A 14823-nucleotide genomic window follows, 5' to 3' on the forward strand; every position below is an offset into this window, starting at 1 on the left:
AGGGACATTTCTAGATACAGAGGTATGATGGGAATGAACAGAAGGAGACCTGTCCCTTACAGAGGGCACCGTAACAGCTTGGCTACCAGTATAATGTGAGAGCACACCATCAGTATGGTGTGATTCAACCTCTGTACCAACTATGCTAGACTGTCTAGTAATGGGCAGGCTGAGAAGTTTCTTTCCTGAACCTTTTCCTGGGGGAGTCCCTGGATCAGATTGAGAACCATTAGCTACTTTTTCTACAGATTGGGCACTTATGGCCTTATCCTGTACTCTAAGCCTATTAATTAACAGTTCTAAAGAAGGATTCTTCCCTACACTCAAACCTCTCTCTACGCAGAGACTCCTTGCTCCTTTCCAGCTAAGTTGATCATATGCAAGTTTGGACAGTTCAACTTTTTGGCCTATGCCAGACATTTTTAGAGAGAGTTAAAGTGATAGACAAAGAGAAAAAAGTTTTCAGAACTTTTTGGAAAGACAGAAAAAACTTTTTAAACTTTTAAGAACTTTTTGAAAGTTTAGAAGTACTTTTCAGCACTTAGAAAAGAGTGAAAAGAGGAAATGCAAAACTTTTTGGCTATGTGTATATACACTGACCTTGTTTTGTATATTTTTCTCTTATGAAAAGTACAATGACAAGAGTGGTAAGTAGTCTCAAAGCACTTATCCCACCGCTGCACAACCAATGTAGGAGGCTGGACTGGCTTGTAGTGAGTACCAAGGGGTACTTGCACCTTGCACCAGGCCCAGTTATCCCTTATTAGTGTATAGGGTGTCTAGCAGCTTAGGCTGATAGATAATGGTAGCTTAGCAGAGCAGCTTAGGCTGAACTAGGAGACGTGTGAAGCTACTACAGTACCACTTAGTGTCATATGCACAATATCATAAGAAAACACAATACACAGTTATACTAAAAATAAAGGTACTTTATTTTTATGACAATATGCCAAAGTATCTCAGAGTGTACCCTCAGTGAGAGGATAGGAAATATACACAAGATATATATACACAATAGCAAAAATATGCAGTATAGTCTTAGAAAACAGTGCAAACAATGTATAGTTACAATAGGATGCAATGGGGAAACATAGGGATAGGGGCAACACAAACCATATACTCCAGAAGTGGAATGCGAACCACGAATGGACCCCAAACCTATGTGACCTTGTAGAGGGTCGCTGGGACTATTAGAAAATAGTGAGAGTTAGAAAAATAACCCTCCCCAAGACCCTGAAAAGTGAGTGCAAAGTGCACCAAAGTTCCCCTAAGGACAAAATAGTCGTGTTAGAGGGAGAATGCAAGGAAAACACAAATCAGCAATGCAACAACGATGGATTCCTGTCTGAAGGTACCTGTGGAACAAGGGGACCAAGTCCAAAAGTCACAAGCAGCTCGGAGATGGGCAGATGCCCAAGAAATGCCAGCGGTTGGTGCAAAGAAGCTCTTTCTAGGCTGAAGAACTGTGAATACTGCAGGAACGACAAGGGCTAGAGACTTCCCCTTTGGAGGATGGATCCCCCACGCCTTGGAGAGTCGTGCAGAAGTGTTTTCCCGCCGGATGGACGCCAACAAGCCTTGCTACACGCAAATCGTGCGTTTGGCGTTTTTGGACGCTGCTGGGGCCCAGGAGGGACCAGAAGGTCGCAAATTGGACCTGCAGAGAGAGGGGACGTCGAGCAAGACAAAGAGCCCTCACTGAAGCAGGTAGCACCCGGAGAAGTGCCAGAAACAGGCACTACGAGGATGCGTGAAACGGTGCTCGTCGAAGTTGCACAAAGGAGTCCCACGTCGCCGGAGACCAACTTAGAAAGTCGTGCAATGCAGGTTAGAGTGCCGTGGACCCAGGCTTGGCTGTGCGCACAGGATTTCCGCCGGAAGTGCACAGGGGCCGGGGAAGCTTGCAAAGTCGCGGTTCCCAGCAATGCAGCCCAGCGAGGTGAGGTAAGGACTTACCTCCACCAAACTCGGGCTGAAGAGTCACTGGACTGTGGGAGTCACTTGGACGGTGTCGCTGGATTCGAGGGACCTCGCTCGTCGTGCTGAGAGGAGACCCAAGGGACCGGAGATGCAGCTTTTTGGTGCCTGCGGTTGCAGGGGGAAGATTCCGTCGACCCACGGGAGATTTCTTCGGAGCTTCTGGTGCAGAGAGGAGGCAGACTACCCCCACAGCATGCACAAGCAGGAAAACAGTTGAGAAGGCGGCAGGATCAGCGTTACAGAGTTGCAGTAGTCGTCTTTGCTACTATGTTGCAGGTTTGCAGGCTTCCAGCGCGGTCAGCGGTCGATTCCTTATCAGAAGGTGAAGAGGGAGATGCAGAGGAACTCGGCTGAGCTCGTGCATTCGTTATCTAAAGTTTCCCCAGAGACAGAGACCCTAAATAGCCAGAAAAGAGGGTTTGGCTACCTAGGAGAGAGGAAAGGCTACTAACACCTGAAGGAGCCTATCACAAGGAGTCTCTGACGTCACCTGGTGGCACTGGCCACTCAGAGCAGTCCAGTGTGCCAGCAGCACCTCTGTTTCCAAGATGGCAGAGGTCTGGAGCACACTGGAGGAGCTCTGGACACCTCCCAGGGGAGGTGCAGGTCAGGGGAGTGGTCACTCCCCTTTCCTTTGTCCAGTTTCGCGCCAGAGCAGGGGCTAAGGGGTCCCTGAACCGGTGTAGACTGGCTTATGCAGAATTGGGCACATCTGTGCCCAACAAAGCATTTCCAGAGGCTGGGGGAGGCTACTCCTCCCCTGCCTTCACACCATTTTCCAAAGGGAGAGGGTGTCACACCCTCTCTCAGAGGAAGTTCTTTGTTCTGCCATCCTGGGCCAGGCCTGGCTGGACCCCAGGAGGGCAGCTGCCTGTCTGAGGGGTTGGCAGCAGCAGCAGCTGCAGAGAAACCCCAGGAAGGGCAGTATGGCAGTACCAGGGTCTGTGCTACAGACCACTGGGATCATGGAATTGTACCAACAATGCCAGGATGGCATAGAGGGGGCAATTCCATGATCATAGACATGTTACATGGCCATATTCGGAGTTACCATGGTGAAGCTACATATAGGTAGTGACCTATATGTAGTGCACGCGTGTAATGGTGTCCCCGCACTCACAAAGTTCAGTGAATTGGCTCTGAACAATGTGGGGGCACCTTGGCTAGTGCCAGGGTACCCTCACACTAAGTAACTTTGCACCTAACCTTTACCAGGTAAAGGTTAGACATATAGGTGACTTATAAGTTACTTAAGTGCAGTGTAAAATGGCTGTGAAATAACGTGGACGTTATTTCACTCAGGCTGCAGTGGCAGGCCTGTGTAAGATTTGTCAGAGCTCCCTATGGGTGGCAAAAGAAATGCTGCAGCCCATAGGGATCTCCTGGAACCCCAATACCCTGGGTACCTCAGTACCATATACTAGGGAATTATAAGGGTGTTCCAGTAAGCCAATGTAAATTGGTAAAAATGGTCACTAGCCTGTCAGTGACAATTTGGAAAGAAATGAGAGAGCATAACCACTGAGGTTTTGATTAGCAGAGCCTCAGTGAGACAGTTAGTCACTACACAGGTAACACATTCAGGCACACTTATGAGCACTGGGGCCCTGGGTTACCAGGGTCCCAGTGACACATACAACTAAAACAACATATATACAGTGAAAAATGGGGGTAACATGCCAGGCAAGATGGTACTTTCCTACATATACTCTACCCATCTTTAGAAGACTGGGATGTTGGGAGCTCCCTTGAAGACAATAGAATAGCTCCGGACTTATAATGGCTGGAATAAGCCGAAGTTCCAACATTCCAATGCTTGTCTTCATGTTTCTCCTTTTTTACCACTAAGGGCAGAATGTTTTAAGATACTTATAGCCCTTCTGCCTTGGGCTATACTGGTTATTAAAGGCCCTCTCCTTTGTTCTAGACCCTCACCTGTGGCTCGGTCCTATAACTTGGGTTCAGGGCCTTTAACAACTGGTACAGCCCTCTGCAGCGGGCAATAAGGCTATACTATCTCAGAATTATTTTCTGTCATATAGCTGCTAATTCCCAAGTAAAGCTTTGAAAATTGCGCCCACTTTCAGTTTTAGTAGTAACTTAGGGCACCATTATAACCCTGGCGGTTAGTGACCGCCAGGGCTATAGTGGGGGTAGGACTGCCAACAGGCTGGCTGTACTACCTGCCACATTTCGACCGCCATGGCGGTCCCGGCAGTCGAACTCCGCCAGGGCAGCGCGACTCTCCTTCCACCAGCCTGTCCTTGGTGGTAGTCACCGCCATGGAAAAGCTGGCCGAATGGGGACTAGAGGGGCACCTGGGGGCCCCTGCACTTGGCATGGGCAGTGCAGGGGCCCCCAGGCATAGCCCCATCGCGCATTTCACTGCGAAATGCGCGATGGGTGCTATTGGATCCGCTGCACATCAGCATTGCCGCCGGCTCTATTACGAGCCGGCAGCAATGTTCATGTGACTTTTCCGCTGGGCCAGCGGACAGTAGCACTGTTACCCAAGCGCAAAAGTCAAAATAGGGAGCCAGTAATACCGCCACACGGTGTTCTGGCTCCCGCAGCCTCGGCGGTTTTCTAGGAAGACCGCTGAGGTTGTAATGAGGCCCTTAATTCTTAGTAATATGGCCACTCACAGTCAGATAGGCACAAGCAATACCTTAAACTAGGACATAAAACTAGGGTTGTAGCCCTTTAGCACCCTACACAGGCTCCTTATAAAAAGATGAGACAGGTATGCAAGGTGATGCGAGGTGATGTGGTTTTTAGACAATTCCAATGATGTTTCAAAGCACTAGAGGGACATTTGAGGATTGGCAGTGGGGTCAGAAGGTATTGGAGGAGGTTTTGAGTATGCTGTGATTGTGGAAAACTTGAGGTAGTTTCTGTGGACAAAAGTGATTTTTGTGGACATGAGCGCGTTTCCCTGGGCTCGGTGGGTATTTTCATAAGACTCTGAGCTCCAGGAGTTTCAAGGTCGTTTTTTGAGAACTCAAGTAATGTTTCTGAAAACCGAAAGAAGCTTTTAAAGACTGTGGATGTTTTAAGGATAAGCAGAGGGGCCTAAACACTGTTTTGGAAGACAGGAGAGTAGCTACGATGTGGTCTACATATAATAATTGTATGAGGTAGTACTGCTCGGGCAGCAGAGGGGATTTGTGTGAGCTCAGTACTGACATTTCCACACTGCAGCCAGATCTGCTCCTTAAACACTGAGAGAAGAACAATAAACCAACCTTACCTGTCCAGGGCGCTTCTTACATCCTGCAAAACAGAAGAACAGGCAGAAGGACATCAGTTTCCACAACAGATTTTAAATTCTGGCAGAAGTTTAGGTACAATATAAGTTGTGAAATTCAAGTTCAGTTACACACATGGGAGTATGTTCTGAATAGGGTCACTTGACACAGAACAGCTTGTGATATACCAAATGGTCCCACAAGGCAGCAAAACTTTGGAATTCTGAATGAGGGCAGATGACAGTGCAATCTGATGTATTCTGAATGCATCATGTATTAAAGTCTAGAGTTCCTGAGATCAAACGCCATACCTGTAATAACTCCTGCATCACTTGAGAAACAACTAGTGTCTATACTCAATGTATACCACACTAAACTTCTAACGCACTTCTATGGGAATAAATGTAAATAAACAAGGACTTTGGATAAAGCACAGGATAAGATCCTTAGGTCTCTTGTTTCTGATAGAAAGTGTCTATTTATACAAGCTGCAGCGCTAGAACTGGGTATAACCAGTACTCAGGAAAAAGCCCTTGTGCCTATATACCGTGGTGTTTTCATTTAAAACAGGTGGCTGCAAAAGCTCTCTGAGAACTGATCACACTTTAACTGGAACAATCTCAGTCATCAAACTATGTTCTATGTATAGAATCAGACTTCTCTCTGAATTGTTTCAATTTGAAGAACAAATTATGAAATAAATGGATGGAAGTAATTCTATGTTGTGACCAGAGGGGAGGATTATGCTTTTCTTCCTTCCCTTTAACCCCTACGGTGCCGTGGACGAGGTGATCTCGTCCAAGGCACCGGTTCCCGGGTGCCTTGGACGAGATCACCTCGTCCTGCACCCGGGAACCGGGAGGAGCGGTAGCGCTCCCCCATGTGCCCCACACCCCCCGGTCGTGGACCATCGACCCCCTTCAACCATCGACCCCCCCACACCCCAGTGACATCAGCGCGCATAGCGCGCTGATTGTCACAGAGGCCTCCTCCTTCGTGCTGGAAGCTCAGCTTCCAGCACGCTCAGAAGAGAAATGCAAAGCAAATTTCCTTCCCTTTGAAGTCTCTCTCAGCGTATCAAAAGCTGGATTGCAAAGCAATCCGGCTTTCGAAAACGCCCAATAGACACCAGGGATTTTATATTTATTTGGAAATTGGCATAAGGGAGCGACCCCTTGGGCAAGGGTCGCTCCCAGGGGGTGGCAGTTTTTTTTTAAGCCCTTTTCTGCCCCCCTTGGGGGCAGATCGCCCTATTATTAGGCCGATCTGCCCCCAGGGGGGGGCAAAAACCTCTAGGCACCGGGATCTTTTTTTTGTTTTGTTTTGTTTTTGTTTTTTCTTTTAGAGGTGGGAAGCGACCCCTTAGGCAAGGGTCGCTCCCCTAGGGGGCAAATTACATTTAGGCCATTTCTGTCCCCCTTGGGGGCAGATTGGCCTATTTTTATGAGGCCGATCTGCCCCCAAGGGGGACAGAAACCACTAGACACCAGGGAGTTTTTTTTTCTTCGTGAATTTCATGCAAGGGGAGTGACCCCTTAGGTAAGGGTCGTTCCCCTGGGGGGCAAATTTATTATAGACCATTTCTATCAGCCTATTTTAATTAGGCCGATCTGCCCCCAAGGGGGGCAGAAACCACTAGGCACCTGGGATTTTTTGTTGTTGTTGTTTTACAGATAGTGAGTAGCCCCTTAGGCAAGGGTCGCTCCCTGGGGGGCAAATTGTATTTAGACCATTTCTGCCGCCTTTGGGGGCAGATCAGCCGATTTTAGGCAGAAACCACTAGGCACTGGGGATTTTTTTTTTGCGCCAATGTCACACAAGGAGAGCGACCCCTTAAGCAAGGGTCGCTGCCGAAAGGGGTTGGGGGTAAATTTATTTTAGGTCATTTCTGCTCGCCCTGGGGGCAGATCTGCCTATTGTTATTAGGCCGATCGGCCCCCGGGGGGCAGAAACCTCTAGGCGCCAGGGCTAATTTTTTTATTGTGTTTTTTTTTTGTTTGTTTGTTTATTTAGAGATGGGGAGCGACCCATTAGGCAAGGGTCGCTCCCCTGGGGGGCAAATTGTATTTAGACCAGGGGCAGATCGGACGATTTTAGGTCAATCTGCCCCCAAGGGGGGCAGAAACTACCAGGCACCGGGGATCTTTTTTTTTTGCGCCAGTGTCACGCAGGGGGAGGGACCCCGTAGGCAAGGGGGGGTTGGAGAGCATATTTATTTTAGGCCATTTCTGCCCCCCCGGGGCCGGCTGAGCTAGAGGCCAAAATCCACAGGTAGGCACTTTGTAAAAAACACCTCTGTTTTCAGTGAAAAAATGTGATGTGTCCACGTTGTGTTTTGGGCCATTTCCTGTCGCGGGCGCTAGGCCTACCCACACAAGTGAGGTATCATTTTTATTGGGAGACTTGGGGGAACGCTGTGTGGAAGGGAATTTGTGGCTCCTCTCAGATTTTAGAACTTTCTGTCACCAAAATGTGAGGAAAACGTGTTTTTTTAGCCAAATTTTGAGGTTTGCAAAGGATTCTGGGTAACAGAACCTGGTCAGAGCCCCACAAGTCACCCCATCTTGGATTCCCCTAGGTCTCTAGTTTTAAAAAATGCACAGGTTTGGTAGGTTTCCCTAGGTGCAGGCTGAGCTAGAGGCCAACATCTACAGGTAGGCACTTTGCAAAAAACACCTCTGTTTTCTGTCAAAAAATGGGATGTGTCCACGTTGTGTTTTGGGGCATTTCCTGTCGCGGGCGCTAGGCATACCCACACAAGTGAGATATCATTTTTATCGGGAGACTTGGAGGTACGCTGGGTGGGAGGAAATTTGTGGCTCCTCTCAGATTCCAGAACTTTCTGTCACCGAAATGTGATGAAAACGTGTTTTTTAGCCAAATCTTGAGGTTTGCAAAGGATTCTGGGTAACACAACCTGGTCAGAGCCCCACAAGTCACCCCATCTTGGATTCCCCTAGGTCTCTAGTTTTAAAAAATGCACAGGTTTGGTAGGTTTCCCTAGGTGCCGGCTGAGCTAGAGGCCAAAATCTACAGGTAGGCACTTTGCAAAAAACACCTCTGTTTTCTGTCAAAAAATGGGATGTGTCCACGTTGTGTTTTGGGGCATTTCCTGTCATGGGCGCTAGGCCTACCCACACAAGTGAGGTATAATTTTTATCAGGAGACTTTGGGGAACATAGAATAGCAAAACAAGTGTTATTGCCCCTTGTCTTTCTCTACATTTTTTCCTTCCAAATATAAGAGAGTGTGTAAAAAAGACGTCTATTTGAGAAATGCCCTTTAATTCACATGCTAGTATTGGCACCCCGGAATTCAGAGATGTGCAAATAACCTCTGCTCCTCAACACCTTATCTTGTGCCCATTTTGGAAATACAAAGGTTTTCTTGATACCTATTTTTCACTCTTTATATTTCAGCAAATGAATTGCTGTATACCCGGTATCGAATGAAAACCCACTGCAGGGTGCAGCTCATTTATTGGCTCTGGGTACCTAGGGTTCTTGATGAACCTACAAGCCCTATATATCCCCGCAACCAGAAGAGTCCAGCAGACGTAACGGTATATTGCTTTAAAAAATCTGTCATTGCAGGAAAAAGTTACAGAGTAAAATGTAGAGAAGAATTGCTGTTTTTTTCACCTCAATTTCAATATATTTTTTTTTCAGTTGTAGGAAACCCTTGTAGGATCTACACAAATTACCCGTTGCTGAATTCAGAATTTTGTCTACTTTTCAGAAATGTTTAGGTTTCTGGGATCCAGCATTGGTTTCACGCCCATTTCTGTCACTGACTGGAAGGAGGCTGAAAGCACAAAAAATCGTAAAAATTGGGTATGTCCCAGTAAAATGCCAAAATTGTGTTGAAAAATTTAGTTTTCTGATTCAAGTCTGCCTGTAAGCTGGGAAGCTGGTGATTTTAGCACCGCAAACCTTTTGTTGATGCCATTTTCAGGGGAAAAACCACAAGCCTTCTTCTGCAGCCCCTTTTTCCAATTTTTTTGAAAAAAACGAAATTTTCACTGTATTTTGGCTAATTTCTTGGCCTCCTTCAGGGGAACCCACAAAGTCTGGGTACCTCTAGAATCCCTAGGATGTTGGAAAAAAAGGACGCAAATTTGGCTTGGCTAGCTTATGTGGACAAAAAGTTATGAGGGCCTAAGCACAAACTGCCTCAAATAGCCAAAAAAAGGCCTGGCACAGGAGGGGGAAAATGCCTGGCAGTGAAGGGGTTAATCAATAGCAGCCATATTTAAACTTTATGATAAACTACAAATCCCAAGAACCTTTGGGAATGGAACAGGCAAAACATCCAATCAAACATAAGCAGCAGTTCATGACCAATCAGAGCCCAGCAGAGGCCCAAACAGTCCACATTGGATCAATTGGCACTTTGCAGTGCTTGCACGGTATATTCTGGTGTTCACTTGTAAACTAGTGCAGTGCCGCCTCATTCCCCACTTGCACCTAATTTTAGCATACATGGAGGTTTCCAGAGATCACCAGTCAAAAGGGGACCGCTTAGAATTCCTGCCCTGGGACGATGAATTTTATGAGGCTGTAGACGTCTTAATTTACCAGGCAGTTGCTGGGGCCATGGCCTCCTTGGAACAGCACCTGGTGGATCAAGTTGTGCGTGCCTGCACCTATATCTCTAATCCCATGAAGGAGTCCACTGCACCCTCTGGGATCTTAGGCACCTTCCAATCTGCCCCAAATCCAGACCAATGGCCTGCCGAGCTTCCTCGAAAGGATGGCGTTGACTATGATACTTCTGCTCACCTTAAGCAAGCTTTCTTGCCTACTCCCCCCAATCCCGGGTCCTACTGAACCAGCCCTGGAATTCCCATGCCCTATTTCCCCAGACCCTCAAGATGATGAGTCCCCTGTGGACTCAGATGATGAGGCAGGGTCCTCCAGACCTTTGTGTCCATCTATCCCTTACTCTGCAAACCCAGAGGCCCAGGACCACAGCTTTGACATGTTTGACCCCAATGAAATCCTGTGGGAGGCTGGCCTGGCTTATAGTGGGTACCTTGTGGTACTTACACCTTGTACCAGGTCCAGTTATCCCTTATTAGTAGATCAGTAGTGTTCTAGCAGCTTAGGCTGATAGAGGTAGCTATAGCAGAGCAGCTTAGGCTGAACTAGGAGACATACAAAGCTCCTACTATACCACTTATATCACTTAGCACTATATCATAGGAAAACACACAATACTCAGAGTTACCAAAAATAAAGGTACTTTATTTTAGTGACAATATGCAAAAAGTATCTCAGAGGATATACTCCCTTAGGAGGTAATTAAAATATGCAAAATATACACACAGACCAAAATCAGGTAAGTAAAACACATAGAAAAGTAGTGCAAACACTGTAGAACACAATAGAATGCAATAGGAGACAATAGGCCTAGGGGTAACACAAACCATATACTCTAAAAGTGGAATGCGAACCACAAATGGACCTCAGGCCTAGTGTAGTGTGTAGAGGGTCACTGGGAGTGTAAGAAAACACAAAGGGTGTCCAAGATACCCACCCCAAGACTCTGAAAAGTAGGAGTAAAGTTACCCTACTACCCCAGAAAGACAGTAAAGTCGAGATAGGGGATTCTGCAAAGACAACAACTGACTGCAAAGCACTGAAGACGGATTCCTGGACCTGAGGACCTGCAAAGGAAGGGGACCAAGTCCAAGAGTCACGCAAGTGTCTGGGGGGGGGGGGAGTCAGGGGGGGGGGTAGGAGCCCACTAAACCCTGGATGAAGGCGCAAAAGGGCTGCCTCCGGGTGGAAGAAGCTGAAGATTATGCAACAACAGAAGGTGCCAGGAACGTCTCCTTTGGTCAGAAGATGTCCCATGGCGTGCTGGAGGACGCAGAGTTGTTTCCACGCAGAAAGACCGCAAACAAGCCTTGCTAGCTGCAAGAGTCGCAGTTGAAGGTTTTGGGTGCTGCCAGGGCCCAGGAAGGACCAGGAGGTCACCCCTTAGAGGAGGAGACAGAGGGAGCGCTCAGCAACATAGAGCCCACGCAGAAGCAGGCAGCACCCGCAGAAGCACCTGTACAGGCGTTCAGGAAATCTGAGCACAGCGGTCGTCTCAGCACTACAACAGAGGGTCCCACGAAGCCGGTGGTCTACTCAGCAAGTTGAGCAATACAGGACGGAGTGCTGGGGACCTGGGCTAGGCTGTGCACAAAGGAATCCTTGGAAGAGTGCACAGAAGCCCTAGCAGCTGCAGTTCACACAGTACAGAAGATTACTGTATGGCGAGGGGAGGCAAGGACTTACCTCCACCAAATTTGGACAGAAGGGCCACTGGACTGTCAAGGACACTTGGATCCTCCTCCTGTGTTCCAGGGACCACGCTCGTCAAGTTGAGAGGGGACCCAGAGGACCGGTGTTGCAGACGTTTGGTGCCTGCGGTAGCAGGGGGAAGACTCCGTCAACCCACGGGAGATTTCTGTGGGATTTCCAGTGCAGGGTGAAGGCAGACAGCCCTCAGAGCATGCACCACCAGGAAGCAGTTGAGAAAGCCGGCAGGATTAGGTGCTACAATGTTGCTGGTAGTCTTCTTGCTACTTTGTTTTGCAGGCGTCCTGGGGCAGTCAGCAGTCGATCCTTGGCAGAAGTCGAAGAGAGAACTGCAGAGGAACTCTTGTGAGCTCTTGCATTCGTTATCTGACAAGAAACCCACAGGAGAGACCCTAAATAGCCCTCAGAGGAGGACTGGCTACAGAGAAAGGTAAGCACCTATCAGGAGTGGTCTCTGACGTCACCTGCTGGCACTGGCCACTCAGAGGTGTCCATTGTGCTCTCACATGTCTGCATCCAAGATGGCAGAGATCTGGGACACACTGGAGGAGCTCTGGGCACCTCCCCTTGGGAGGTGCTGGTCAGGGGATTGGTCACTCCCCTTTCCTTTGTCCATTTTCGTGCCAGAGCAGGGCTGAGGGGATCCCTGAACCGGTGTAGACTGGCTTATGCAAGGAGGGCACCATCTGTGCCCTTCAAAGCATTTCGAGAGGCCAGGAGAGGCTACTCCTCTCCGGCCCTTAACACCTATTTCCAAAGGGAGAGGGTGTAACACCCTCTCTCAGAGGAAATCCTTTGTTCTGCCTTCCTGGGACTGGGCTGCCCAGGCCCCAGGGGGGCAGAAACCTGTCTGAGGGTTGGCAGCAGCGGTAGCTGCAGAGAAAACCCCAGGGAGCTAGTTTGGCAATACCTGGGCTCTATGCTGGATCCCCGGGGATGCATGGAATTGTCCCCCCAATACCAGAATGGTATTGGAGTGACAATTCCATGATACTAGACATGTTACATGGCCATGTTCAGAGTTACCATTGTGACGCTACATATAGGTATTGACCTATATGTAGTGCAGGCGTGTAATGGTGTCCCCGCACTCACAAAGTCCGGGGAAATTGCCCTGAACAATGTGGGGGGTCCTTGGCTAGTGCCAGGGTGCCATCACACTAAGTAACTTTGCACCTAACCTTCACTAAGTGAGGTTTAGACATATAGGTGACTTATAAGTTACTTAATTGCAGTGTAAAATGGCTGTGAAATAATGTGGACGTTATTTCACTCAGGCTGCAGTGGCAGTCCTGTGTAAGAATTGTTTGAACTTCCTATGGGTGGCAAAAGAAATGCTGCAGGCCATACAGATCTCCTGGAACCCTAATACCCTGGGTACCTAGGTACCATATACTAGGGATTTATAAGGGTGTTCCAGTGTGCCAATAAGAATTGGTAAAATCAGTCACTAGCCTGCAGTGACAATTTTAAAAGCAGAGAGAGTATAAACACAGGTTCTGGTTAGCAGAGCCTCAGTGATACTGTTAGGCACCACACATGAAACACATCCAGGGCACACTTTATTAGCACTAGGGTCCTGGCTGGCAGAATCCCAGTGACACAGGCAAAAACAAACATACATATAAGTAAAAATGGGGGTAACATGCCAGGCAGAATGGTACTTTCCTACACATCCTCTACCCTTGGTTTTCTGAGCGGGCCCCGGCAGAAAAGCTAGCCAGCTATATGGTGGGTCAACTTAGGAAGCCCCTGGAGAAAGAAGACTGCAGCTGCTTTCGGGCGGAATGTCACTACTCTGGCTTGGAGGGTAAAGTCGCCCTGACTCCTGACATTGACTCTAGAATGGCCACTTCCCTGGCAAAATTAATAAAAGACCCGAAAAAGACCATATTCCATTCCTGGAGGGCTTGTCAGGATAAGCTTTTGAATACTATTGCCCCCTTCCCAAGATCCATGATATGACTGAAGACTCCAAGGCCACAAGTGCCCTTATTTCACCAGAGGCCCTTTTAGGGTGGGCACAGCACACTATCATCTTCTTAGGTAATGCCAATTTCACCCTGTCCACACAGTGCTGCCGCTCCCTGTTGATTAAGGTTACCCAAAGCACCGGGACAATGCGACCTCGGAGGCGGTGCTTATCGCCCAAGGAGACCCTTTATCAAAGAGTTGGGCAAGTTTGTGAACACATTCTTCTCCCCAGACTAGGCAAGGTCCTCCATAAAGAAAGTCTTTAACTCTCGGGTTTTCCAAAGGGCCGGTCATGGTGGAGGCCGCTTGGTTAGCCACGCACTTTCCCAATACTCTTCTAGCGGAAAGACTCCAGGCAAGGCTCCTTTCAGGACAAGACCAGATTCACCAACTTCTACCCCACCAGAGGGCAACATATCCAGGGCAGAGGATTCAAAGAGAGCTCAGATTCCTACAGTTCCGCTGAGTGCTCATCCTTCCTCTCTAATAAAAGTGGGCTCAGACGGGGGGTTCCTCCAGGCCTGGAGATCCTTTACAGCAAATGCTTGGGTTTTACAAATGGCCTAAGATTTCCAAATAAAATTCTATGTTTTCCCTCATCAGGAACCATGGCCTCGTCCCCTTTAGTTTTTCTCCCGAGAGGCAGACCTCATGGACGAGGACGTCTCTTCCCTACTGGACAAAAAGGCTGGTCCCCCGCAGGTCCCACATCCCCATGGGTTAATCAGTAACATCTTTTTGGTGGACAAAAGCAATGAAGGACAAAGCCCAGTCGTCAACTAATGAGAATTCAATGAAAGGCTTGTCTACTGCGATTTCAAGATGGTGGGGATCCACTTCCTCAAAGATGTGTTACGTCCCTCAGACTGGCTGGTCCGCTTGGACCTCAAAAACGCATACCCATCGATTCCAATTTTTCCCTGCATTGACGGTTCCCCCAGTATGTTTGGTGCCAACAAACGTTCTAATTTTCTACTCTGTCTCTTATGCCCCTAGTGCTTCATGAAGGTTCTCAAACCGGTCGTGAGACATCTAAGGGCTCAGGGGATACGCCTTATCATCCACCTCGATGACATGCTGATAATGGGTCAATGTACACGTCATCTCTCTCTCCAACTTCAAACATTCATTAATCTTCTGAAGGGGGTAGGCTTTGTGATAAATGAGAAAAAATCACTCCTGGTTGCTTCCCAGAGAGCAACTTTCCTGAGCTTCATCATGGACTCTACTACGACTGACCACAGCCTTCCATCCCAGAAGGTGGCGAAGATTCAACACAAGTTGAGGAAGACCCTAGCCAAACCTCACAC

The 14823-nt window shown here is 48.2% G+C and overlaps 1 protein-coding gene across 1 annotated transcript in view; it reads right to left on the reverse strand.

Annotated features, from left to right (window-relative positions):
* LOC138278804 (E3 ubiquitin-protein ligase TRIM11-like) overlaps nt 1-14823 on the reverse strand; it is a 317121-nt gene that overhangs the window by 39910 nt on the left and 262388 nt on the right. The window contains exon 4 of the mRNA XM_069219317.1: nt 5231-5253. Within this exon, the coding sequence (XP_069075418.1) occupies nt 5231-5253 (23 nt within the window). The remainder of the gene's footprint in view (nt 1-5230; nt 5254-14823) is intronic.

This window comes from Pleurodeles waltl, unplaced genomic scaffold, assembly GCF_031143425.1.
Source record: "Pleurodeles waltl isolate 20211129_DDA unplaced genomic scaffold, aPleWal1.hap1.20221129 scaffold_59, whole genome shotgun sequence".
Taxonomy (NCBI): domain Eukaryota; kingdom Metazoa; phylum Chordata; class Amphibia; order Caudata; family Salamandridae; genus Pleurodeles; species Pleurodeles waltl.